We start from the raw sequence: 27,619 nt of genomic DNA on the forward strand, positions 1-27,619 counted from the left end.
AAACAAACAAAAACGGGGATAATGCCTAGCATCTTTCTAGAGATGTGATTGTAAGATTTAATGAATTTGCATATTTAAAGAAATGTTGGCCGGGCGTGGTGGCTCACACCTGTAATCCCAGCACTCTGGGAGGCTGAGGTGGGCCGATAACGAGGTCAGGAGATCGAGTCCATCCTGGCTAACACGGTGAAACCCCGTCTCTACTAAAAACTACAAAAAATTAGCCGGGCCGGGCGCGGTGGCTCAAGCCTGTAATCCCAGCACTTTGGAAGGCCGAGACAGGCGGATCACGAGGTCAGCAGTTTGAGACCATCCTGGCTAACACGGTGAAACCCCGTCTCTACTGAAAAATACAAAAACTAGCCGGGCGAGGTGGCGGGCGCCTGTAGTCCCAGCTACTCGGGAGGCTGAGGCAGGAGAATGGCGCGAACCCGGGAGGCGGAGTTTGCAGTGAGCCGGGATCGTGCCACTGCACTCTAGTCTGGATGACAGAGCGAGACTCCGTCTCAAAAAAAACTAAATAAATAAAAATTAAAATTAAAAATTAAAAAATTAAAAAATGCTTAGATCACTTTCTGGCACATAACAATTTAATCAGTGCTCACTAATATGATTTCTTGTTGAATGAATGAGTGGCGCTGAAGCCTAATCTCCTGCCTTTTCTCAGTACAAGTTGTTTTCTCCTATTGTTCCAGCCCCTTGTCTCGAATAACTATATGTTTACTTCTTTATTGTGTTTGTTATCAATGTACCCTCGCCAAAATAAAAGCTCTATGAGAGTCTGTTTCTGTTCTACTCATAGCTGAATTTACCAGCTTGAGAGGAGGGTTGGTGAGTTTTGGCAAACCTTTTCTGTAAAGGACCGTATAGTAAATATCTTGGGCTTTGCGTGGGACATGCCGTCTTTGCGCAACTACTCCACCCCTCCAAGCTGTTCAAGGAAATGGGCGTGGCTATGTTCCAATAAAGCTTTATTTACAAACCCAAGCAGGCAGAATTTGACCCGCAGGCCACAGTTTGCCAATCTTTAAACTAGTTCAAAATACTGGACCCACTACAATAAAAGAGGGTCTCCTATCAGGTTCAGACCCCACAAAAGCTCCTTTTGATAGTTTCTTTTAACTATGTAAAACTATACATATATTTAAATTTTCAGCTGGGGGTCCGTGAAAAACAGGCCGCGAGCCAGAGTTTACTGACCACTAATCAGACTGTCCCGACATGTCCCACATTCCTCCTGTGGGGTAAACGAAGTCCCTTGGGTCCCCTAAAACTAGACTTTCCCAAAACGCGCCACCACCCCCGGCCCCGCGCGCGCCGCCGCTTTGCCAACCCTCTGAGTCCAGCGCGCCTCCAGCCAAGACCCGCCCCCCTTCGCGGCGATTGGTCGAGTCTCCCCCTCTTTTTCACCGGGGAACGCCTCCTCCCTCTGACAGACTCTGCAGACAGCCAATGGAACGCCACAGGGTCTCGCGCCCCGCCCTCTTCGGGCCCGTTGGAGGCGCGCGTGGGCGGGCCGTTATGAAGGTGGGGCGCGGAGCCTGGTAACCGTTGCCGGTAACAACGCCCCGCCCCGTCGGGCGGGCGGGCTGCGCGAGGCTGGCTGGCGGCGGGAGCTGGAGGAGGAGCAGCCGCCGCCGCCACCGCTGCCGCCATAGAGACTGTAGCCGTGGAGACTGTTACTTACCAACGGGGACCAACACGCAGCAGCCGCTGCCGCCGCCGCGGGAGCCGCTGCCCGAACTCCCGGCCCGAACTCCAGGTGACCGACGCGACCGCCCCGGGCCCAGCCCGGCCGGGGAGTATGGGGGGCGGCGGAGACCTCGCTCGGGGAGCCGGGGGAGCGGGCAGCACGTCCCCGCCGCCCACCCCAAACGTCCGGGGGGTGCGGCCGCGGGACCCGCCTCCGCCACCCCGTCCCGCGCGCGCGGCGGAGTTTGGGGGGACCCTGGCGACGCCTCCACTTTCCTTATTGACCGGACGCGGGGGAGGTGCGGTGCCGTCGCCTCACTTTTTACAAAACTTCCTGAGGTTGGGGCGTCCGGGGACCCCTTTCTCACGCTTACCTTCAAACTCGCTGAGTTGGGGACGCCCCAGGAACGTCTCAAACTTCTCAAACTCCCTGAATTGGGGACGCTTGGGGACCCTCTTCTCACTTTAACCCCCCAGATATCTTGAGTTGGGGGCACCCGAGGACCCCTCTTTTACTCATACCCGCGAATTTTCTGAATTGGGGGCGCCAGGGGACCCTCTTCTCACGGATACTCTCCAGATCTCTGAGTTGGGGGCGCCCAGGGACACCTCTTTTACTCATATCCTCAAACTCCCTGAATTGGGGCACCTGGGGCCCTCTTCTTACTTTACTCCCCAAACCTCCGAAATTGGGGTGACCCTAGAGCCTTTCTGTCACTCGTAGTTGCAAACTCCTTGCCTCGAGAGGACCTCGAAGACTCCCTTCTCATTTTTACCCCAAATTCCTAGATTTGACTTGTCCCGGGGACCCCCTTTTTAATGGACTCCCAGACATACTGAATTTGGGGGCACCCCTGGAACGCTTTTCTCATTCCTTAACTAAAAGCTGGTGCGTCTGCCCTGGAGAGAACTCCTCTTGCCCTTCTCATCTTTTCACCCCAAATTCTCGCGTTCAGGGCTCCTCTCCCTGACACCTCCTCCCCTTCTCTCTGTGACCCCATATTCCTGAGTTTGGGGGTTCGTGCGTCCGCCAGTCTTTCCACGTCCCCCCAAGAAGCCCCTCCGCACGTCCGCAGCTCTCCTCTTAGACTGATCTGGAAGGGAGAAAAGTTTCACCAAAGCGAGTGAAACTTTTTCTTTTTTTAAATTTATTTATTTTCTTAAAGAACCTAAACTGCTCGGGGCATTTTATCCGAGGTTGTGCGAGTGCGTGTGTGTGTTTGTGGATTTAAACTCCACCCCCTGCCCCCCCCCCCCCCCAGCGCGGTCGCGGGCGCACACACACACACACACACACACGCACTCACACACACCACACACACTCACACCCCAAATGCTCATTGCTTTCTTTTTCCCTCCCTCGGAGAAGCCACCGCGCTCCCTCGCCACCAGCCTCCGGCTCCGTTCCTTCTGGTTTTCCTCGCTGCTCCGCTGGGAAAGTTGGGTTTTCCGATCCTAGTGTCTATTTCAAGGGCCCCCCAAGGGCCCCAAGCGCCCGGGCTATTCTGGCGGCTGCCGGCGCGGTTCATCTTCCTATTTTAACCTCCTGGTTGTGCGGCAAGAATGGGGAAGGGAGAGGGCAGGATGAGCGCGAGACCCAGGGCGGGCTGCCTTACCCCCCCCCCCGCCCCCCCCCGCAAGGCTTTATTCCTACTTTGGGATGTTGTTAGCTTTGCGCCTCCCTGCAATTATTTTCCTGCTTTGTGCCATAAATGACCAGCGCAGGCTTCGATGAGTTCTTTTCCCTCTCAGTCAGCTTCATCTCTGCAGGTCCAAGGTATCAAACCTTGTACAAGCTTCATTCTCTGTTTCAACTAAGAGTTCCCCAACAAAGTAACAGTAATAATAATAATGACACAAAACAGCAACAAAGACTTTAAAAAAAAAAGTTTGCCTGTACATATTGTTGACGTGTATTTTATCTTTTTACATCATGCCCCGAAACATTGTTTGGTTGTGGAAAGATCCTTACCTCCCGTCCTTCTCTGGATAAGGAGGAGGGGGGCATCTGTGCTTTCTCCTGCTCCAGTTTAAAGACTTGAACTGACTGTAAAATAACCTTAGAAACGGCAACTCACCTACTCTGACTAGAGAAGTAAGAGTTTATGGTACCCTCCCCTAGGAAAATAATTTAAGTTCTTGAATGACTAGGGCTTCTTCATCAACAGGTTTAGTACGGAAGGCAACTTACAATGTATGATGGGAAAGATCACTGGTTCTGTGACTGTGTGACAGTTCAACGGACTTGGGTCGGGAACGTGTTCTGAAATAGTTTGCCCCTGCAGGAAAAGCAATACTGAATTCTTTTAGTTTTTTAAGTTCATTCTTATAAACCACTGAATCTGAGAAGAGACAGACAGTTATTACCTCAATAACAGGGCAAGTTCTTTGAAATCACTTGATCTTTGCTTTCTGCATGAAGGGCATGCATTACCTTAATGTACGTGTGATGTGTATTTAAATATAACAATATCATATAATGTATATGTGACGTATGTTTAAATAGAGATACTTATCTTTTAACATTGTTTATTATTGAAGTACTGACAAGGATGGTTCTGTTCACCACAAATGCAGATACTGGGGAATTGTTTCTCTGGGTCTTATTCCTTAGATCTAATTGTTTAGTTTTACATTAATGTTATAATCAATAAAAATATTAAATTGGCTTAACTTTAATATTATAATCGAGTCAAAATTTTAAATGCACCTGTGGATTTTTTTTTTTTTTTTTTTTTTTTTTTTTTTTTTTTTTTTTTTTTTTTGAGACAGAGTCTCACTCTGTTACCCAGACTGGAGTGCAGTGGCAAGATCTCAGCTCACCGCAACATCCACCTCCCAGGCTCAAGGGATTCACCTGTCTCAGCCTCCCAAATAGCTGGGATTACAGGTGTGCGCCCCTGCACCCGGCTCATTTTTGTATTTTTAGTAGGGGACAGGGTTTCACTATGTTGGCCAGGCTAGTCTCGAACTCCTGACCTGAAATGATCCACCCGCCTTGACCTCCCAAAATGCTGGGATTACAGGCATGAGCCACCCGTTTTCGGCCTCTGCACCTGTGGATTTTTATAGTAGCTAATGATTGTTTTGGTCATGAAATTCTGGGGCCAGAAGGAACCACATCTTATATATTTGTTTCTAAAGTTGACAGCTATTTATTAAGTATTTAAATATTTTAAAAATATATATTGAAATATTAAAACATGAAATATAAAACATTTATATTTAAATATAAAATCTAAATATAATATAAATATATTTTAAATATAAAAGAAATATATTTAAATATTTACAAACATTTAAACAGTATGCCCCCATACATACACACTTACTTGTAAAATATGAAACTTTGGAAAAACAAAGGGAAGTTCTCATCTTGCTTGTCAGGACACTCGCTAAACTACAGGGGAGGAGAATGTGAGTCTGTGGGCCCGTCTCTGAAACTACAGGTCCAGGGCACTCCCGCTAAACATAGCTGTATTTCTGGACTGAACTATATGAATATTCACCCGAACTGGGGAAGAGAAGGACCATAAGTAACCTCATGTCAATTCAGGCCAGCTTTTGTCACCAAGTGAGTCCAGGCCAAATTTACAAAAAACTTCCAGTTTTCAGAGTTTCCTGGATTTCAGTATTGTTGTAAGGGGTTGTGGGCTTATGTATTTTTTTAAAAAGATGTTTTGATTCCCGCTCTAGAATATAAATGGCGATGAGCTCCTCTGCTGGTCGTGTTCTCATGCTCTCTCATGTAGACATATGCCTGGCATAGTGAAAGCTCTTATTTCGATGGATGGATGGATGGATGGATGGATGGATGGATGGATGGATGGGTGGATGAGTGGGTGGGTGGATGGATGGATGGATGGGTGGATGGGTGGATGGGTGGGTGGGTGGATGGATGGATGGATGGGTGGATGGGTGGATGGGTGGGTGGGTGGGTGGATGGATGGATGGATGGATGGGCAGGCCAATGGAATATACGCTGGGAATTAGAGAGAAAACTGAAAACCACCTACTTGCTTCTTGGAAACTCTAAGGTCAGCAAAGGAATCCTCATAGGAAAAAAATATAGGGGAAGACCCAGAATGAAGGGGGTGAAAGGGATAAGGGTAGGTGAAGGAGGAGTGGGAAAAGGTCCAGAGAGAGGCCCTAACAGGTCTAGAGGGAACTGGAGCCTGGGAAGCTCCAAACTGGTTTAGGATTCTAAACTCTTCTCTGCAGAAAACATCTATCCAGCTGCCTGCTGGGCACATCCAGGTGGATTCTGATAGGCACCTTAAACTTAAGGTGGCCAAGCTGAGCCTGTCATAGTCCCCCCAGACCTACTACTCCCAAAGTATCCCCCAAACTCCTTAGTAAGTATCAACTCACTTCTCCCCATTACTCAGGCCAAACCTTGGGATCGTCCTTGACTCCTCTCTCCCAAGCCATCAGCAAATCTTGTTGACTTCACCTTCAGTAGTTACCCAGAACCTGACCATGCCTTGCCACCTCCACTGCCAGCCCCTCTGGTCCAAGCCACCAGCATCTAGCCCAGATGATTCCACCACTGGCACTCGGCAGTCTCTCCTCAGCCCAGCAGTCAGACAGGGCCTGTTAACCCTAGGGGAGGGGGTGTCATGTTAAGTTCTACTTCATATCCCTCAGCTCGAAACCCTCCGATGGCTCCCATCTCACCTGGAGCAAAAGCCAAAGTCACCCCTAACTTCATTCCCCACCAAGCCTAATACCTCTTTCACCTCATCGCCAACCTAGATGCATTCCCCTCACTGTACTTCCACCCTGCTGGCCTCCGGAAGCTCCTTCCAGCTCTGCCTGGAAAGCTCTTTGCCCAGGTATTTGGAGGGCTGGCTCCCTGACTTTCTTCAGGCCTTTTCTCAAATGTCACCAGGCTACCCACTTGAGAATGGGTGCTCTCAGCCTCCTCCCCTGCTTTCTCTTGTCTCAGCATTTATTCCTATCTAACACACCATAAGTTATACATATTTATTTTATTATCACTGTCCTCTTGTTAGAATGTCAGCTCAGTAAGGGCAGGAACTTCTGTTTTATTAACTTTTTTTTTTTTTTTTTCTTGAGACGGGGTCTCACTCTGTCACCAGGCTGGAGTGTAGTGGTGCAATCTTGGCTCACTGCAACCTCTGACACCTGGGTTCAAGTGATTCTCCTGCCTCAGCCTCCCAAGTAGCTGGATTACAGGCATGTGCCACCACACTCAGCTAATTTTTGTATTTTTAGTAGAGACAGGGTTTCACCATGTTGGCCAAGATAGTCAGCGATCTCCTGACCTCGTGATCCACCCGCCTCGGCCTCCCAAAGTGCTGGGATTACAGGCATGAGCTGTTTTATTAACTTCTATATCCCCAGGGCTGAGAATAATTTTGGTGCTGAGTAGGCAAGTGAGAAATATTTGTGAAATGAATAAACAAATGGTTTCCTTGACACTTATGGGGAAAGCATATGTAGAAATGAAGAGCTGGGAGCTGCACTGGGTGTGGTGGCTCACACCTGCAATCCCAGCTACCTGGGAGGCTAGGGCAGGAGGATTGCTTGAGCCCAGGAGTTTTGAGACCAGCCTGGGCAACGTAGTGATACCATGCCCTTAAAAAAAATTGTTTTTAGTTAAGAATTGCTCATAGGCACCTTAAGCTCATATTGCCATCTCTGAGTCAGTAGAACTCAAATTGGATGAATCTGGATGAACAGGGGCAGGGCAAAGAGGAAAGGAAAAGTTGCAGGTCATAGTGCTGGATGTTGTAGACCAGGGCTTTGGAGCACAGCAGAGAAGGGGTTAAATTGTGGCGCCACCATTTATTAGCTTAGTGGCTCTGGGGCAAGATTTGACATCTGTGAAATCGATAATAATAGCTCGTGTGGTTGCTATATTAGAAATAATTTCTATAAGCTATTTAGCACAGGGGCTGGCATCTACTAGATACTCAGAAAAAAGTGTTATTACTATTATTATTAGGATGAAGCAAATAAGTAGTAAGTGGCCTGGGATGATCAGTTTTTTATGTGGTTTCCTGACCAGTACCAAAGGCTAAGGAGGCATTTAGTAAATACATCTTGCTTGATTGAGTGGTCGGGCCCCATGCTGTCTGTTTTAAGGTAGGAAATCCCCCTTAAATTAACCTGGAAACTCATGGGTACTAATGTGTCCCTCTGCAAACACAAGTGCTTCGTAAGAACAAAAACAACATGAAAAGTTGTTGGAGTCCTACATCTTGATTGTGGCATGGGCCCCTCTGAAATGACTCCCCAGATATCACATTTGTGATGGGTTTTGGGGAGTGGCCAGCTCTACAGATGAGAACATTTTAAAACTGGTTTCCCTTCTCTGTTATCACTGGCTCTTGGATGCCAACACGGTCGGAGTCTGGAAATGAGCCACTTGGAGCTGAGGACTGGCCTGGTCTTCATGCCAGGACTTGAGTTGGGCCCTTAGGAGCAGACAGCCTGGCCTTGCTGCACCTCAGTTGTTTTTTCCTGAAAGTGCATTCCTGTTTTATGATACATAATGTCTTGCGTGTTTGAAAACCCTGTTGTATGCCCTGGCTATTCCTTATTTTTAATGTTTGTGAATTTCATGACTTTCTAAAAAATACAGTTGACTTGCCACTGCCTGTAGATGATACATAAAGCAGATAGATTTTAAATGCTGTCAGTCCATTTACACCTGCTACAGTCCATGTTTCAAAGTGGAGAAAAAGCTGAAAAGCCATTAAAAATATGTAGAATTTACATGTAATGGTCTGATATAGTGATTATTTGTCATTTTTTATATAATGAAGCCCAGATGTGCTATATATGGTAAGCCTATTTCTACTAAGATCTCTGCAGTTATTTTGGACATGTGTGCATGTGTTTGTGTATATGTTTGAGACTGGGGGGTGGGTAATTCATAATAAGAAACTTAAAAAAAAAAAAGATGAAATCTCGCTCTGTTGTCCAGGCTGGAGTGCAGCCTCAAACCCCTAGGCTCAAGCAATCCTCCTGCCTCAGCCTCCCAAGCAGCTGAGATTATAGATGTGAACCACTGTGCCTGGCCATAAGAGGCTTCTTATATTTGAACTTGGCTGAAAAATTGAACAGTAGAGACAAAAAAGCAAGGCTGTGTGATGTGGACTGGGCTCCTGGCATCCAGCAGTTTTTAAGGAGGTGACAGTTGAGCTGAGACTGAAATGAGGAGAGGGAACCAGTGCTGTGGCGTTCAGAAGGAAGAGCCTTCCAGGCAAGGGACAGCAGATGCAGAGGTCCTGCAGTTGTGTGGCTGATGCCTGGTGAGCAAAGCAAGGAGAGGCAGAAGAGGCAGGGGCAATCTGCAGGGCCTTGGAGGCCATGGGCAAAGTTTGGATGCTATTCTAAGTATAAACTGGATCATCAGTAGAGTTCACGTCAGCCTGTAGCTGTCAGATCAAGGGTGTCCAGTCATTTACCAAAAGACCTGCTTTTCAGACTCCTGACATTTGTTCATTATTCATTCATACATTCTTCATTCATTCATCCTCCATTCATTTATTCATTGCCTTCTTTGAGTAAAGTGCTATCCTACCCAGTTACAAAGACCAAAGACCAACAAGGAAGGGGAGTCAGTATCAAATAGGCTTTGCTGGGTGTTTCTACAGGGCACAGAAGGCAGACAAAATAGGGAGGCCAGCTATCCCTGGAGCTGAGGAAAGGTCTGAAAAGAGGGTGTGGATCTGAACTGTATCCTGAGAATGGTGTTCTGCAGGCAGCAGGTGGGGGAGAGGGGTGTGGCCATGTTTTCAGGACTGGGCAGTCCATGTTTTCATGTCTCCATGAATCTGATGACTATACCCCATATAAGAGGAATCATAGAGTATTTGTGTTTCTGTGACTGGTTTATTTCACTTTGCATGAGTCTTCAAAGCTTATCCATGCTGTAGCATGCGGCAGAATTTCCTTCTTTTTTAAGGCTAAAGAATATTCCATTGCATGGATATGCCACATTGTGTTTACACATTCATCCATGGATGAACACTTGGGTGGTTTCCACCTTACAGCTATTGTGAATCATGCTAAGCAGAGATCTCGAAGAGACTCTTAGGTGGAGGGAGAACCTGGACAGAGGCTCAAAAGGCAAAGGAGGAAATAACTTCAAGAACTGAGCACCATGAAGGGTGAGATCGAATGGCAACCAGAAAGATTAGACTTGCACAAGTCCCATGAGAAAAAGGACTGGGTCCCCACAGAAAGGCAGAAGGCTTGACTCATGAGCGCCTGTCTCCTGGAAAACTGTTGAAATTATACCAATGATATAGAAGTCCATTCCTAATGCTGCAATAGCACTTAATTATACTTTTTTAAAAAATGCAAACTGTTTATCTTTTAGAAACTGTGCCATGTTTCCAAGGATACATTTCTGTCCAAAAGGTGATCGGTAGGGAAAGGCCTTAGAAGCAGTTTCCAAAAAAATTACCAGCCCACAAAAATGTATGCGGGCTCCACCCAGGCCAGTGGAAACCCAAAGAAAATAACACGAAGGCCTTTTTCCCACCTCTCCTGTCCTTCTCAGAATACAGACAGACAGATGTAGCCTGCCTTGAGAAAAAATATATTTGGAATTCCAGACCCACTGAAAACAGACTAAAGGATATGCTTCTGATTTTAAAAGGAATTATTCATTTCTTGAAGAATTCATCCTACTAGGGATTTCGGTGAGGAGCTCACTGGGATCTCCATCCATTTATTTAGCAAATATTTGTGGGCCTGAAATATCAAACATCTGAGGAGCTTATAATTAGTTAAGTATTTACGTGTATTAATATCATCATGTGGACAGTTGAGGGGGAGAAGGCACTAGACAAATTTAAAATTATTAGAAACCATTGGCAACTGATATTCAGACCCTACGTTAAAAACAGGATATATCTCAGGAGCAAATCTTTTGTGTAAATCCTGGTATTTTTACTGCAGACCCTTAAAATGACAGACGCGGGTGAGTAGAATTACTTCTGGAAATGGATATGATTCTATTCATTAATTCAATTAAATCAATATAATTCAATTATTAATTGCCAGCCTTAGTTCACACTGATGACTGTGCTCATCGGAGAGACTCAGCATGCAAAAGAAAAGACTCATCAATTTGCAGTTATTTAACGAACTGCAGGATGGTGGAGTCAGCAGCAGCGGCTGGGCCGCAACATGGCGCCTCCCACCTAGACTTCCGGTCCGGAAACTTCCACCTTCCTCCCATTTACATGGGCCTGCATGAGCCTACTTCTTCTTATACTTCCGTATTGTCTCCCTGCGGGTGCCTTGCACAGACCTTGGGTTCCTTCGTCTCTGGATTCTCACTGATCTCCGTCTTCTCCCAGCCACCTTGTCACGTCTCTCTGAGCTATGTCAGGAGGAACGGAAGGGCACTTTCTGACTACTTTGTTAGCCAAACGGACAAACTTCCCCCTCCCCTTTGTTGTAACCACACATTCAAGGCTTCTTTCAGTCCAGCCGCATCTCCCTTTTCGTTGCTTCCCTTTCACTACTCCAAATGACCTTGCCATACTTTAAACGGGTCTTGTACTTTCTTATCCCCTCTCTGGAATGTCATTTCTACTAAAGAAAATCCTACTCTTCCCTCAAGACCCTTCTCTAATCCCCTCTTGCCATGGAACCTTGAGATTTTCGTTGAGGAGTTAAGTTGGAAAATATAAACTAGAGCAGAGTCTCTACCATGGCACTATTGACATTTGAGGCCAGATTATTCTTGGTTGGGGAGACTGTTCTGTGCACTATAGGAGGTGGAGCAGCCTCCCAGGCCTCTACCTGCCAAAAGCACATTCCCCCTTCCCCAGGTGGTGACAACCAACTGTTTCCAGACATTGCCAGATGTCCTGAGGTGGGAGCTAGGGTGAACAGAATTGCCCCCCAGCTGGGGGCTGCTGGGCTAATCAACCAGAAGTGGCAAAGACTGCAGGCAAATTGCCTCAGCACTTAGATTTAGCATTGCAAGGCCTCTTCGACAGATGGTAGTGATTGGTGCGTCTCATTTCCTATTCTTGATTGTGACAAGGTTCTGGAGGATGGAGACAGCTACTCCTGCCACAGTTCCCACAGGCCATTGTATATAGGGCTTCATATTTAACATGTGAGTGAATGACATACATAAGCCCGAGTGCTCTTCAGAACGGCAAGGGCTATATCAAGATGGTAAACCTACAGTTCTTAAAAAAAAAAAAATCACGCAGCCCGTGCCTGAGATCCAATAACCTTCAAACTCCATGTTTTCGATTTGGTCTCAATTAACATTCCAGCTCTTTCAATATGTACTTTTCCTTTACCAAATTTCAAAAGAAATTTTAATCAAAGACCCCTACTGTTAATTAATTTCCCTTTTTACCCAGCCAAAATTGCAAATGAAGTTCTTTTTCCAGAAAGTTCGGGGAGCGGGGAGGGGTTTTATAACAGAGCTGCTGCTGGGTCTCATTGCTAGGAGCTGAGTACACAGGGGAGAATATGAAATCCCGAATTCTATGTCCCAGCCCATTGCAGTGACTTGATTTGTCTCTTGTTTTGCTTTGGAACTTTTCAAAGATTTCACTCTGTTAAAAAGTCAATTTGGAACAAATATAGAGCTGTTATGTCTATTAGAATTGTTTCAGCAACGAAATGTGGCACTCAGCATTTGTTGAACCAATGAATTCTCCTTTTTGCTCTGAGGGAAAGCAAGGTTATAGGGCAAGTTGTATTTTAACCTTAGCTTTTTTTTTTTTTTTTTTGTGGTTCAAACAATTAGTGAAAGATTTGAAAGCTCCAGACACTTGGGGTCACCCCAAAAAGTCAGCCCTGGGCCACGAGCAGTGGCAGAGGAAGCAGTTATAGAGAATTAACAGAGTTACATAAAATTTACTCACTTTGTAGGCAAATATTTCTAACCTTGGCTCCCTTTCTTAAAGATCTATTTCCCTAGCTTTGTTCCCCAACTCAAAAGCATTTCCCAACACATGGATCTGCTACCACTGGATCTGCCAAAGCAGAATCCTCTTTTTTTTCCAGTTCTTTTTTAGGCCTTCCCAGTAGGCTGAGGAGAAAGTCTCTCGTGGGTGTTAAGGTATCTGTAACCCCTCTGTAACACTCCTGACCTCTCATGTTTAATGAAGAACAGATTCCAAAACTCGAGAGCTGAGTGTTAAAGAAAAATAGTGAATGGTAGTATTGGTGGTCCTGGAAGGTGCTAAAACCAACAAAGAGACACTGCCTCAAGATCATTGCCCAGGTGGCTCTGATGAACTTGGACGAAAACGCATCTCGCTGAAGTCTCTCTTTATCTTGCGGCCTCTTTATAGGTGTTATTATCAGCCAAGCACTCACTGCACTGCCTCAGTGCAGGGAGAGCCCCCATTTCTCAAGTTCCCATAATGGAGCCCCACATTTCTAGTTAGACCAGTAACAGTTCTCATCAGGAAGAGAGGTCATTTTTCATGCAAGTCAAAATATAAGCCACTTAGAGAGGCTGGGATAAACTTCATGGGTAGCAAAGTTCTTTCATTGTTTCCAAATAGATACTCTGAAATAATTATACGTTTAGTTGTCTGGTTACAAAGCTCTTAGATAAAATAACGTATGACATCATTTATCAAGTCATTTGCCTTCTCTGATCTATATAAGAATGTTCAATGCTTTGTGATAACATTTTTGATTTTTTTTTTTTTTTTTTTGAGACGGAGTCTCGCTCTGTCGCTCGGGCTGGAGTGCAGTGGCCGGATCTCAGCTCACTGCAAGCTCCGCCTCCCGGGTTTATGCCATTCTCCTGCCTCAGCCTCCCGAGTAGCTGGGACTACAGGTGCCCGCCACCTTGCCCGGCTCGTTTTTTTGTATTTTTTAGTAGAGACGGGGTTTCACTGTTAGCCAGGATGGTCTCGATCTCCTGACCTCGTGATCCGCCCGTCTCGGCCTCCCAAAGTGCTGGGATTACAGGCTTGAGCCACCGCGCCCGGCCTTGATTCTCATATAAGAAAAGAAGAAAGAGGGTTTTTCAAGAACAGCAGAGCGTGGTATGTTGGCCACAGAATCAAGCAAATGGGCAAAAAAGCAGCCCTCAGTAAGGAGTAGCCAGACGTTAAAAGTAGTGCCTGTTAGATCAACAAGGTTATGTTTTAAAAATAAAGGGAACCTGGCACAGTGGCTCATGCCTGTAATCCCAACATTTTTGAAGGCTGAGGTGGAGGATAGCTTGAGGCCAGGAATTCAAGACCAGCCTGGGCACCATAACAAGACTCTGTCTACATACAAAAAAAGTTTAAATTAGCTGGGCCTGGTGGTGCACACTTGTAGTCTCAGCTACTCGGGAGGCTGAGGTGGAAGGATCACTTGAGCACAGGAGTTGAGCACAGGAGTTGGAAGCTGCAGTGAGCCGTGTTTGCACCACTGCACTCCAGCGTGGGTGAGAGGGTGAGACCTGTCTCTAAAATAATAATAATAATTAATAATAATAAAGGGTTGCCATGATATTACCTGTGAGTACCTACTATGTGCCTGGTGCATTACATGTATTACTTCTAATCCTTGTAAACGCCCAGTGGAATTGGAATGATGATCATGCCCTCAGAAGGGTAAAGATATCTTAATGCATGTCTCAGTCCTTTGGGCAGGTAGCTGAGGAATATTTCCTGCAGCTAAACTCCACTCAATTTGCCTTTCTCTTTAGTTACTTCCCCTCTTTGTTGCTTCACAAAGGTTGGACCCAGGGTCTAGGAAGAAAGGCAAGGCCCAAGTGAAAGAGAGATGTGTGGGTCCCAACCTGGGCAACCTGCTCTTGCCAGAAACCCGAGTAGCCTGGACCACTCATTCTTCCTCACCAGGGTCTAGTCCAAGGCTATAGATGGAGCTGTCTCCTCTGTTGCCCAGTGTTGAAGGGTAGGGGTCACCTCATCTTCTCCCCACTCTCCTTCACCCCCACTAACCCACTGCTCTCTTTTCTACTCACTACTTCCTATAGATCCTACCACCCAAACTGGTCTTGTATTGATTCTTCCCTTTCTATTTCTGATTATACTGTTCCAATTCAGACCCTCTCATTCAGGATTGTTCAAGTAAACTTCCCATTTCTTACCTTAGATGAAGGGTATAGCATGGGTCCTCTTGTTCTGTGTTCTTCCACATCTGGTGCTTCTAGCTGCCCTCAACAATGGCCTTAAGATGGTGGGGGACCCTGGGAGGGGGAGACCACCTGATATTGTGAAACACCAGGAGTGCACTGAATTAAATCATGTGAACTCATAATATTTTATTCATGCAACATGATTAAATTATAAGAAACAAGAGTGTGTGCAGTATCAACTGTGAGCATACGTTCTTTAAAACTGCTGTTGGCTGGGCACGGTGGCTCATGCTTGTAATCCCAGCATTTTGGGAGGCCGAGGCGGGTGGATCACAAGGTTAGGAGATCGAGACCATCCTGGCTAACATGATGAAACCCCGTCTATACTAAAAATACAAAAAAATAGCCGAGCGTGGTGGCGGGCGCCTGTAGTCCCAGCTACTCGGGAGGCTGAGGCAGGAGAATGGCGTGAAACCAGGAGGCGGAGCTTGCAGTGAGCCGAGATCATGCTACTGCACTCCAGCCTGGGCTACAGAGCCAGACTCAGTCTCAATAAAACAAACAAACAAAAAACTGCTGTTGATTGGGAGAGACAGACTGGTGCAGGGCTCCCCAATAATATGAAACCTGCAGGGTATGACATTATTTTTTGTTTTGTTGTTTGCTACTCTTCATTAGCAGATAAGAGGAAACGTCTACTAAAGGTTTAAGAAATATTGATAGGGAAAATGTTTTAAATTCGAGGAACCTAGCCAATAAATATTTCTGTAGATTGGCACAAGTGCCATTATTTTATTTGAGCAGTGCCTTTATTTTATTTGAGCAAAGAAAGCCCACAGGATGTTTTAGTATTCCAAGGAAGTGGGGATCAGCAAACATTCTCTATAAAGGGCTAGATAGTAAATGTTTTAGCTTTTGCGGCCCAGATGGTCACTATCTCCACTACTCAGCTCTCCCGATGGAGCTTGAAAGCAGATGTAGACAACATGTGAGAGCCTGGGCATGGCCATGTGCCAATCAAACTTTATTTATGGATGCTGAAATGTGAATTTCATGTAATTTTCATGCATTGCAAAATATTTTGATTTTGATTTTTTTCTAACCACTTCAAAATGTAAAAGCCATTCTTGGCTCATGGGCCATACACAAACAGGCTGGGCCAGATTTGGGTGGTAGGCGGTAGTTTCCTGAGTCCTGCCCCTATGGTGGAGTCCAGGGGCTCTGACTCGCATTCATAGACTTTCTCCAAGTGGTCCATCTTATTTCCCCCTTTATTCCCCGAGCTCCAACCAGCTTGGTCTCTTGACCCCTTCCCTGCCCCACACACCCTCCCCTTGTCTACACCTTTGCCTGATTTTCCCTACCCCACCTCCAGCAGGGTCCAGGACGGGATGCTGCCCAGACTCCCCTGCCCTGCTGTTTATGGTACCCTGTTCCATCTGGAGTCTGCACCTATCACCTTTTGCCACGTAAGGAATTATCTGTGTACGTCTCCTTTTCTTTCTCACCCCATCCATGCAAAACCCTTGAGGATAGAGGCCATGTCTACTGTATTTGTGGGATACCACACAGAGTAATTATTTGTCAAGATTACATGAGTTCTTACTAGATAGAGATCACATCTACCTCTAAAAATCATTTTGCTTTCTAGTAAAATAGGATCTCTTAAGATACTTGTGAATTCTTAAACTTACCCTAAGATAATTTATTCTAAGGGTCTTCTAGATCATTACTGGCCAATATAGAAACATAACACAAGCTACGTGTGAAATTTGCAATTTTCTAGTAGCCGCATTTTATTTCTTTATTTTTGTTTTTATTTATTTATTTTTTTGAGACGGAGTCTCGCTTTGTCGCCCAGGCTGGAGTGCAGTGGCGCGATCTCGGCTCACTGCAAGCTCCACCTCTTGGGTTCACGCCATTCTCCTGTCTCAGCCTCCCAAGTAGCTGGGACTACAGGTGCCCGCCACCACACCCGGCTAATATTTTGTAATTTTTGGTAGAGACGGGGTTTCACCGTGTTAGCCAGGATGGTTTCGATCTCCTGACCTTGTGATCTGCCTGTCTCAGCCTCCCAAAATGCTGGGATTACAGGCATGAGCCACCGCGCCCGGCTCAGTAGCTGCATTTTAAAAAGTAAAAAGAGACAAGTGAAAGTAATTTAATAATACATTTCATCCAATGAACTGTATTGAAAATATTCATTTCAATATATAATCTATAAGAAAAATTATTGTTGAGATATTTCACATTCTTTTTTGTGTGCTAAGTCTTAGAAATCTTAGTTCAGACCAGCCCCATTTCAGGTGCTCGGCAGCCACGTGTGACCCTGGCTTCTATACCGACTGCACAGGTAAAGGTGTTAAAGTCAAGGCAGGCACAAGTTTTACGTCAACTCTTCCTTTTAAAAGGCGACCACTATATTGGCTACTTACTGGCGTGCAGATACTCTATAGCCATGAAAACATAAGGTCACTCGCAAAGTCTGAGTGGTGTGGGTCCACCTGACCTCAGTGTTGTCCATTTTCTAAAGTGACCATCGCTGGACTTTGTGACACAGGTGGTGCCCTCCAAGCCACCTGAGTGATCTGTCCCCAGAATTCCCTAGTGACCATTTCAGGACTTTGGGATCCTGTGTGTAGTCCCCATAATTCTGCTTCTCTTTTACATTATAAAAATCTTACCTTTTCATCATAAAAAAAAAAAAATCCAAATCGTACAAAAGAAAAAAAGAGCCTCTAGTTGCTTCTTCCTCTCTCCTCTGTCCCTCCCACCACTAAGAAAAGTTTGGTGTGGATGCTTTCACATATTTCTCAGGCCTATAAAATATACACACAAATTTTTTAGTATTTTTTGCTTTGAGATGTAATTCACGTGCCATAGAATTCATCCTCTTAATGTGTACAATTTAATGGCTTTTAGTATATTCACAAGGTTATGCAGCCATTCACCATCACCTAATTCCAGAGTCATCACCCCAAAAAGACACCCTATCCCCATTAAGCAGTCACTCCCCACCTCCCTTCCCCAACCCCTAGCAGCCACTAAGCCACTTTCTGTCTTTGTGGATTTGCCTGTTCTGGAAAGTTCATGAAAATGGAATCATATAGTAAGTAGTCTTTTGTGACTGGCTGTTTTTAGCATGATGTTCTCAAGGTTCATTCACCTTGTACCATGTGTTGGTGCTTCATTGCTTTTCACGACTGGACTAAGACTTTTTTTTTTTTTTTTTGCAAAAAAAAAAGATATTATTTTGCTCACTTTTCTGCAGCCTGCTCTTTTACCTAATATTTAGCCTGTATCTTTCCTTATCACTCACTATTTGTGTTTGTGCTTCATTCTTTCTACTAACGGTCTGATATTTCCACTCCTGTCCTAAGTACTTACTTAGCCTTTTATTTTATTTTATTTTATTTTATTTTATTTTGTTTTTTTGAGACAGAGTCTTGCTCTGTCATCCAGGTTGGAGTGCAATGGCACAATCCAGGCTCACTGCAACCTCTGCCTCCTGGGTTCAAGCAATTCTTGTACCTCAGCCTCCCAAAGTGCTGGGATTACAGGCACATGCCACCATGCCTGGCTAATTTTTTGTATTTTAGTAGAGACAGGGTTTCACCATGTAGTCCAGGCTGGCCTCGAACTCCTGAGCTCAGGCAATCTGCCCCCATCAACCTCTCAAAGTGCTAGGACTGCAGGCATGAACCATCGCATCCGGCCTTAGTTATTTATTCATAGGCATTTTGGTTATACCTTCCACTTTACTGCCAATGCTGCAGTAAGCATGCATGCCCAAATATATATGTGTACATGTGTGAGATGTTTGCACAGTCACGGGAGGGAAATTGCTGGGCCCCACGGACCTCCTCCCCTTGGCCTTAGCTTGCCGCCGCCTACATCTGCGCTCCATTGCTACTGTAAAGGTGACTTTCCACTTTTGTCCTCTCCTGAAACTGCGCTGCCTCCAGCAGGACCAGAGCCACCTCCTTACCTCCCGACACCACAGGGCCTTTTTTTACCACATGCCTGTCCGTTGTCCTAAGTCCGTCCCACTCCTTGCCTCTCAGGCCAGCACAAACTCTTTACCTTCTTAACATTTCAGAGTAGCAGGTCCCAGACCCTTTGACAGCCTCGTGAAAACTTGTGTCTCCACCCTCCAGGAGAATGCACACTGAACTCAACCACAGTGTTCTGTGGGCTACTGAGGAGGTGCTCAGACCCCCTGGCAGCCTCTCCCTCCCCCGGCCCCTCTTCTGGAAGGTGTTCCCTGTCAGCTTGGCTCTGCCTGTCCTACAGCCCACGTGTGACTGACTCAGCCTCATTCTGTCACCGTGAGCTGCGCCCATGCTGGCGTGTGCCTCTCGGGAAGGCCTGGCCACTGGGCTGGTTTGCACAGCCACAAGCTCATGCTTGTCGCCCTTGACTCGTGCACGGACTGGAGCCTAGCAACGGTGTGCACCCCCGCTCCGAATTCCCTCTGGACACGCAACTGTAAACTCTGCTATCTTTATTCTCCAGCAGAGCACTCATTCTGCCACCTTCTCAGCGGAAGACCTTCCTTCCAGCAGCCCAGGATGCAGCCTGCGGGGCCACCCTCCGTCCGGAGCTGCTTTCTTGGGTCATTGACCCCATGCTGCCATGGCCCGGGTTTAGGGACTTGAGCCCCTGCTCTCTCCAGCCCGAGGAGGGAACTCAGTTGTGCAGCCACTAGCTCCTGTTCTTGAACCTCTTTCTTGCTGTTATAGTTGGCTTCTTATTATGGTACAAATTCTTTCTCTTTATGTAAACAATTTAAAACCAGAATTCCTGTGACCTAATCCTCGATAAAGTTGTTCATTCTTAATCTGAGCTTTTCTCCCATTTTAAATTCAGTGAATCATAGTTTTCTTTTTTAACATCCTTTAAGATTTCTGAGACACCAACCTCCACAGTTTTCCTCCCCCCACCCCCGAATGTAGAATCTTCTAGAAACTCCCTGCTCCTTTATTCTCCAGGGTTAATGTTCACTGAGAGCTTGGCCCAGAAAGTCTACAATTCTCTGACTCCCAAACTGGGACATAGTCTCATTTCAGATTCCTGATTGTAGAATGCCTACCTCCCGCAGTTCATTCCTCATTCAGTCTCTTGGCTTATTCTGTTGACGGGACTCATGTAAACACGTTTTGCTGCTTAGACTCAGCGTTTCTGAAACAGACTTCCCCACACCTACTTCTCTCCCATCACTTGAGATTTTCACAAACAGTCTCTTAGGGATCATGTTGAACAGATATTTTTGTTTGTTACTGAATTTTATTTCTGAAAATGTTCAAATTGTACTTTGTAAGTTCTTGTGCCTAATTTCTCATAATTATGAGAATATTGCATTTTACTTCTCCTGAGGTGAGGAATGCAGGAATGCTTTTAGTCTCTATGTCGTCGTTTCTCTTCGTGGCTGGCATTTGCCAGCACTCAGCGTCATCTTCTTTTTTCAATTGTGGTAAAATTCACATACAATTCACTTTTTTTTTTTTTTCCAGATAGGGTCTTGTTCTGTCGCCCAGGCTGCAGTGCGGTGGTGAGATCATGGCTTACTGTAGCCTCCACCTCCTGTGTTGGGACTATAGGTGCACGCCACCATGCCTGGCTAATTTTTTGTAGAGACAGGGTCTCACTATGTTGCCCACGCTGGTCTCAAACTCCTGGATTCAAGCAGTCCCCAGCATCAGCCTCCCAAAGTGCTGGGTTTACAGGCATGCGTCACCACACACCACACCCAGCCCAAAATTTACCATTTTAACCACTTTAAAGTGGTTTTCATTTGGTGGATTTTAGGATTTTCACAGTGTTGTGAAGCCATCATCATTCTCTAATTCCAGAACATTTCTGTCACCATGAAAAGAAACTCCATACCTATTAGAAGTCGATCACAGTCCCCCACTCCCCAGCCCCTGGCAAACACCAGTCTACTTCTCGTCTATGCGGGTTTTCCTATTCTGAATATTTCCTATAAATAGAATCATACAATATGTGACCTTTCTCGTGACTGGCTTCTTTCACTTGTGTGTATATAAATATATATTTAAGCCCTGGAAGATTGGATAATATTGTTTTGAAGTTCATCCACATTGTAGCCTGTGTCAGAGCTTCATTCTTTTTCGTGGCTGAATAGTATTCCGCTCCATGGATGGACCACATCTGTTTACGCATTCATCCCTTGATGGGCATTTGGGTTGTTTCTACCTTTTGACTATTACGAATAGTGCTGCCATGAATATTCGCGGACAAGCTTTTGCCTGGACATATAGCTTCATTTCCTCAGGGAATACACCTAGGAGTGGAGTTGCTGAGTCATATGGTAACTGCATGTCAACTGCCAAACCGTCCTTTTACATTCCCACCGGCAGGGATGAGGGCTCCAGTTTCTCCACATCCTCACCAACACTTTTATTTTTCTCTGTTTTTCCTATAGCCAACCTAGTAGGTGTGAAGTGGTATTTCATTGTTGTTCTGATTTGTGTTTCTCTAATGACTAATGATGCTGAGCCTTTCATATGCTTTTCTCTGTCTGTAGATCTTCTTTGGAGAAATGTGTGTGTATATATATATATTTTTATTTTTATTTTTATTTTTTTGAAACAGAGTCTCACTCTGTCACCCAGGCTGGAGTGCAGTGGCGTGATCTTGGCTCACTGCAACCTCACCCGGCCGAGAAATGTATATTCAAAAGTATTATCTGGGCTGGCACGGTGGCTCATGCCAGTAACCTCAGCACTTTGGGAGGCTGAGGCAGGAAGATCACTTGAGCTCAGGAGTTCAAGACCAGCCTGGGCAACATGGTGAAACCCTGTCCCTATGAAAAATACAAAATACAAAAATAGCCAAGTGTGGTGGTGTGGGCGTCTGGTCCCAACTACTCCAGAGGGTGAGGTGGGAGGTCCTCTTGAGCCCGGGACATTGAGACTGCAGTGAGCCATGTTCATGCCACTGCAGTCCAGCCTGGGACTGCAAAAGCGAGACCCTGTCTCCAAACAAACAAACAATCAATCCAAAGATGTTATCTCGTATAATAATTTTCTCTAATCCACAAGTTTCTCTTCTTCTGTGAAATGTCCAAAGACCCTGAATCATGAAGGTCCTGAACACATGTAAGAACTACACAGGGTGGTGGAGGTATGGCAGTTCATTCAGGTGCTACAACAAAAATATTAGAAACTGGCTGGCTTCTAAACAACAGGAATGTGTTGCTGTCAGCTCTGGAGGCTGGGAAGTCCAAGATCAAGGCACTGGCAGATTTGGTGTCTGGGGAGGGCCTGCTTTCTGGTTCAGCTTCTGCCTTCTAGGTGTATCCTCACGTGATGGAAGGGGCAGGGGAAGTCTCTGGGGCCTCTTTTGCAAGGACCCTAATCCCACTCCTGAGGGCACCATGTTCATGACCTAATCATCTCCCAAAGTCCCCACCTCCAGATGCTGTCATATTGAGGGTTAGGTTTCAATATGTGAGTTTTAGGGGGACACAAATATTCCAACCATAGCACAGGGTCAGGATCCACATGACATGAGAGCTGGCCTCCCCCTTCCCTGTGACATTGCTCCAGCTCCTGCCCATGCACGCGCCCTTTTCAGAGACTGCCCAAAACCCCACATCCTGCGCCTCTGCGATGGAGACATGACAGGAATGTTGGTCTTCACCCCCAGAGTGTCCTTGACCTGCTGGACACAGATTTCTAGAATGGTATTTGTCATTACATGGGCTATTTGATACCTGCCTTTTTATATATTTGGAGTTATTTTAGGCTCTGTTTTAAAGACATGAGTCCAAACATCTGAGTCTAATACAGAGTGGGCAAACTAGCCCATGGGCTAAATCCAACTCACCGCCTGTTTTTGTACAGCCCGTGAACTAAGAATGCTTTTTTTCCTACATTTTTAAGTAGTTGGAAAAAATCAAAAGAAGAATGTTTTAGGACATACAAAATTATCTGAAATTCACATTTCAGTGTCCATAAATTGTGCTTGCTTCGGCAGCAAATATGCTAAAATTGGAACCATAAATAAAGTTTTATTGGCACACAGCCACAATCATTTCACCCTACGATGGATGGAGTTGAGTCATCTTGACAGAGAATGCCTGACCTGCAAAACCTAAAATATTTGCTATTCCGCATTTCACAAAAAAAGCTTGCCAGCCCCTGGTCTGACACACATTACTTGGCTATATGTGATTAGTACTCATGTGTATATGAATGTGATGCTGATTTTGAGGTTTATAAAATCCCTTAGGCTCTTCAATGGTGTTTAACATCATGTTTTTGCTTCATCTAAGGGAGAGAGGAATATTTACTTTGTTATCTTCTCCTGTTTGTTGTAATTAAAGAAGAGTCTTTGGCTACATCCATCTTGCAGGATGAATTTCATTGCCTTCTTATACCTATGAGAACTATGCCTTTACAAAAAAAGTGCTGGGTCGGTGCAGTGGCTCACGCCTGTAATCCTAGCACTTGGGGAGGCCGAGGCAGGCGGATCACCTGAGGTTGAGAGTTCGAGACCAGTCTGACCAACATGGAGAAACCCCATCTGTACTAAAAATACAAAATTAGCAGGGCGTGGTGGCGCATGCCTGTAATCCCAGCTACTCGGGAGGCTGAGGCAGGAGAATCGCGGGAGGTGGAGGTTGCAGTGAGCCGAGATCGCAGTGAGCCGAGATCGCGTCATTGCATTCCAGCCTGGGCAACAAGAGTGAAACTCCATCTCAAAAGGAGAAAAAAAAGAAAGCGGTAGTGCCCTGGTCTTCCTCTGTGGCATTCTTCTTTGTCTTTGAGGGGCTGTGTCTCAGGGGGCATTGTTTCCTCTTAGCTCTGGTCTCTGACTCACCAACACGCAGCTCTGGGTGACTCTCCCTTGAGGACTGTGGCTGCTTCCTGGCGGGTTAAGCCAGTTCTGGAAGTGGGTGTGCAGCTTATATGGCAGCCAGGAGTGGTTTCTGAAATTAATTACTGCTCTAGATGATGATGTAAGGAGTGAGGCTCCTGGGGGAGAAACTGCCCCTGTAGAGAAGCCCAGCACCTGTAACCCGTCACCTTCGTGTCCCCCTGTAGAGAAGCCCAGCACCTGTAACCCGTCACCTTCGTGTCCCCCTGTAGAGAAGCCCAGCACCTGTAACCCGTCACCTTCGTGTCCCCCTGTAGAGAAGCCCAGCACCTGTAACCCGTCACCTTCGTGTCCCCCGTAGAGAAGCCCAGCACCTGTAACCTGTCACCTTCGTGTCAAAACACGCTGTTCACCTAAGAAGTGAGAATGTGTCATGGCTAATCAACAAGGAAAATAATTTCTGTTTAGCTGTCAAAAAAGCTATTTCCATGATATCAGCCCTTTCAGTTGGAGCTGAAACCTCACAAAAATAAATTTTGCAACATCTGAATCTTTTGTTGTAGCTGGATTTTTTAGAGTTAAGACATTGCTAGGAATTACTGACAGAGTCGAGGGAAGGGCTAGAATTGGAATCGGGCTTCTCTGGGGTGAGAAAGTCAGTGGGGACTCGCCTTAATGCCTGGCCATGAAACTCATCAAGGTCAGTGACTAGATGTGATAAATCAGGTGGGCTTCCTTGTGTTGAATGGGTGGATGCGAGAAAAAAACTGAACTTCTCTCTAAGCTCCTTTACTCCCCTCTGGCAGGTATCTCTCTTCTGGGCTTCCTCTGATCCTCGATCCTCGAATTCCTGGGGTTGGTGGACTGTGGGTTAATTATCTCCCAAGTGTTCTGTGAAGGCAGAGCCAATTATCAGCACAGTCCCTTCTCGGGCTGTTTGAATTCCTAAATACAGGGTGGTGGGAGGAAGGAGTAGCCACCTGTGGACTGTGGCTCCCTGCTGGAGATGGGTGTGCATCTCACTTTGCCCCTGTGAAGATTATGCCTGTCGCCCTTTCTATCATGAATGTCTCTGCAGCCCATGGCTTCTGACCTGCTGCCACCGTCTGCCTCTGCTCAGTCCTCGCCCAGGAAGTGAATTGATTTTGTTACTTTCTTCTAAAGACCATAGATCTGCCTGGTTTATACAACAAAGCTCGTCTGAATTGGAGTCCTCAAATTTGTCAACTTAAGTTTTAAAAGATTTAAAACAAAAAAAAAGACCTGGCGGGATGGCTCAAGCCTGTAATCCCAGCACTTTGGGAGGCCGAGGTGGGCGGATCACGAGGTCAGGAGATCAAGACAATCCTGGCTAACATGGTGAAACCCCATCTCTACTAAAAATACAAAAAAAAAAAAAAAAAAAAAATTAGCCGGGTGTGGTGGTGGCGGGCGCCTGTAGTCGCAGCTACTCTGGAGGCTGAGGCAGGAGAATGGTGTGAACCTGGGAGGCGGAGCTTGCAGTGAGCCGAGATCGCACTGCAGCCTGGGCGACAGAATGAAACTCTGTCTCAAAAAAAAAAAAAAAAAAAAAAAAAGACACACTGCTATAGCCCAGTGGTTTTTAATTTTCATCAGTCTGGATCTCTTTCAAAATCTGCTCAACACTGGGAATTTCTCCTCAGAAGAACAGGCATGGAAGGGCAAAAATTACATGGCAATCTACATTAGTAGTAAACAGAAGCGGCAGAGGTGCCATGTGATGTTTGTATCTCCGTAGAGCTGTGTGGGCAGAACAGACAAATTCCCTTTGTAAGTAATAGTGAGGAAGCGCATCACTGAAAACAGGAATGAGCCGTGTGCATGGACGCATCCATTACTGTCAAAGGGGAAACACAGGAGCCATCTAATTCCTGTGAGCTTTTGCAGTTCACTTTTAGAGTGCCCTTTCTGGCAAGGTTAGATTCTTGTGTGTTATTACTTAACTTTAATTATCTGTTTATAATGCAATCATGCCATGCATAACAGCAGATCACATATACAAGTGATCCCATAAGATTATAATGCTGTATTTTTCCTGTACCTTTTCTATGCTTAGCTATGTTTAGAGACACAAATACTCACCACTGTGTTACAGTTGCCTGCGGTGTTCACTGCAGTCACATGCTTGACAGGTTTGCAGCCTGGGAGCAATAGCTTATACCATACAGCCCAGGTGTGCTACGTAGGTTGTAGCGTCTAGGTTTGTGTAAGTACACTCTGTGATATTCACACAATGACGAAATTGCCTGAGGATGCATTGCCGAGAATGTATCCCTGTCAGGAAGCACCTCATGACCATGTTTGACTTCTGCAAGGGTGCCAAGATCATTCGATGGGGTAAAGACAGTCTTTCCAATAAATGATGCTGGGAAAACTGGGTTTCCACCTTCAAAAGAATGAAATTGGACCTCCCCTGCCTTTTTTTTTTTTCCTTTGAGACAGGATCTAGTTCTATCACCCAGGCTGGAGTGTAGTGATACAATCATGGCTCACTGCAGCCTCTACCTGGGCTCAAGAGATCCTCCTGCTTCTGCCTCCCAACCAGCTGGGATCACAGGCATGTGCCACCATGCCAGGCTAATTTTTAAATTTTTTATGGAGATGAGGTCTCACTATGTTGCCCAGGCTGGTCTTGAACTCCTGACCTCAAGCAATCCTCCCACCTCATCCTCCAAAAGTGCTGGGATTACAGGCATGAGCCACCATGCCCAGCCAGGACTCTTATTTTATAACATTACAAAATGTAACTCAAAATGGATCAAAGACCTAAGCATAAGAGCTAAAACTGTAAAATTCTTAGCAGAAAACATAGGGAGACATCTTTATGATATTGGATCTGGCAATGATTTCTTGGATAGGGACATCAAAAGCACTCACAACAAAAGAAAAAACAGAAAACTTGTTACCATCAGAGTTGAAAACTTTTATGCATCAAAGAACAGTAGCAACAGAATAAAAAGACAACCCAAGGAGTGGAAGAAAATGTTTCCAAATCATTTCTAATAAGAGGTTAATATTCAAAATATATAAAGAATTTCTATAACTTGGCAAAAAAATTTTTTAAATGGGCAGAGGACTTGCGTAGATATTTCTGTTTCTTCAAAGAAGATATACAAACGGCCAATAAGCAGTTGGAAAGGTGTTTCACACCAGTAATCATTGCGGAAATGCAAATCAAAACCCTAATAAGATATCACTTCACACCCATTAACATGACTGTTATCCAAAAGAAAAAAGACAGAAAAATGTTGATGAGAATATGGATAAATTGGAACCGAACCTGTGTGAACTGTTGGTAGGTATGCAAAATAGTGTAGCTACTTTGGAAAACAGTATTTGTACACTCAAACGGGGATTTGTACACTCATGTTCATAGCAGCATGATTTACAATAGCTAAAAGGTGGAGGCAACTCAAGTGTCCACCAACAAATGAATGGATAAATAAAATGTGATCCATCCATACAATGGAATACTATTCAGCCTTGAAAAAGGAAGGAAATTCTGACACAGGCTGCAACATGGACATTATGCATTATGCTTAAAGACATCGTGCTTGGTGAAAGAAATCAGACACAAAAGGACAAATCCAGCCGGGCGCAGTGGCTCACGCCTCTAATCCCAGCACTCTGGGAGGCCAAGGCAGGTGGATCACCTGAGGTCAAGAGTTTGAGACCAGCCTGGCCAACATGGTGAAACCCAGTCTCCACTAAAAATATAAAATTATCCGGGCGTGGTGGCAGGCGCCTGTAATCCCAGCTACTTGGAAGGCTTCAGCAGGAGAATCACTTGAACCCAGGAGGCAGAGGTCGCAGTGAGGTAAGATCGCACCACTGTACTCCTGCCTGGGCAACAAGAGCGAGATTCCATCGAAAGAAGAAAGAAAAGAAAGAGAAAGAAAGAAAGAAGGAAGGGAGGGAGGGAGGGAGGGAGGGAGGGAGGGAGGCAGGCAGGCAGGCAGGCAGGCAGGCAGGAAGGAAGGAAGGGGAGGAGGAGGA

At 45.6% G+C, this 27,619-nt stretch overlaps 1 protein-coding gene across 6 annotated transcripts in view; it reads left to right on the top strand.

Moving 5' to 3' along the window:
* The first annotated feature begins 1,501 nt into the window (after positions 1-1,501).
* RFX2 (regulatory factor X2) overlaps positions 1,502-27,619 on the top strand; it is a 128,868-nt gene continuing 102,750 nt past the window's right edge. For 2 of the 6 annotated variants that reach the window (XM_030936194.1, XM_030936196.1), the window contains exons 1-2: positions 1,646-1,762; positions 16,134-16,243. In XM_030936194.1, coding sequence (XP_030792054.1) covers positions 16,150-16,243 — 94 coding nt within the window. In that variant the 5' untranslated portion in view covers positions 1,646-1,762; positions 16,134-16,149. Of the gene's footprint in view, positions 1,763-16,133; positions 16,244-27,619 lie in introns of those variants that run through there. The other 4 variants (XM_030936197.1, XM_030936200.1, XM_030936195.1 and 1 more) reach the window with 3 other exon arrangements.

The sequence above is a fragment of the Rhinopithecus roxellana genome, chromosome 8, assembly GCF_007565055.1.
Source record: "Rhinopithecus roxellana isolate Shanxi Qingling chromosome 8, ASM756505v1, whole genome shotgun sequence".
Classification (NCBI taxonomy): domain Eukaryota; kingdom Metazoa; phylum Chordata; class Mammalia; order Primates; family Cercopithecidae; genus Rhinopithecus; species Rhinopithecus roxellana.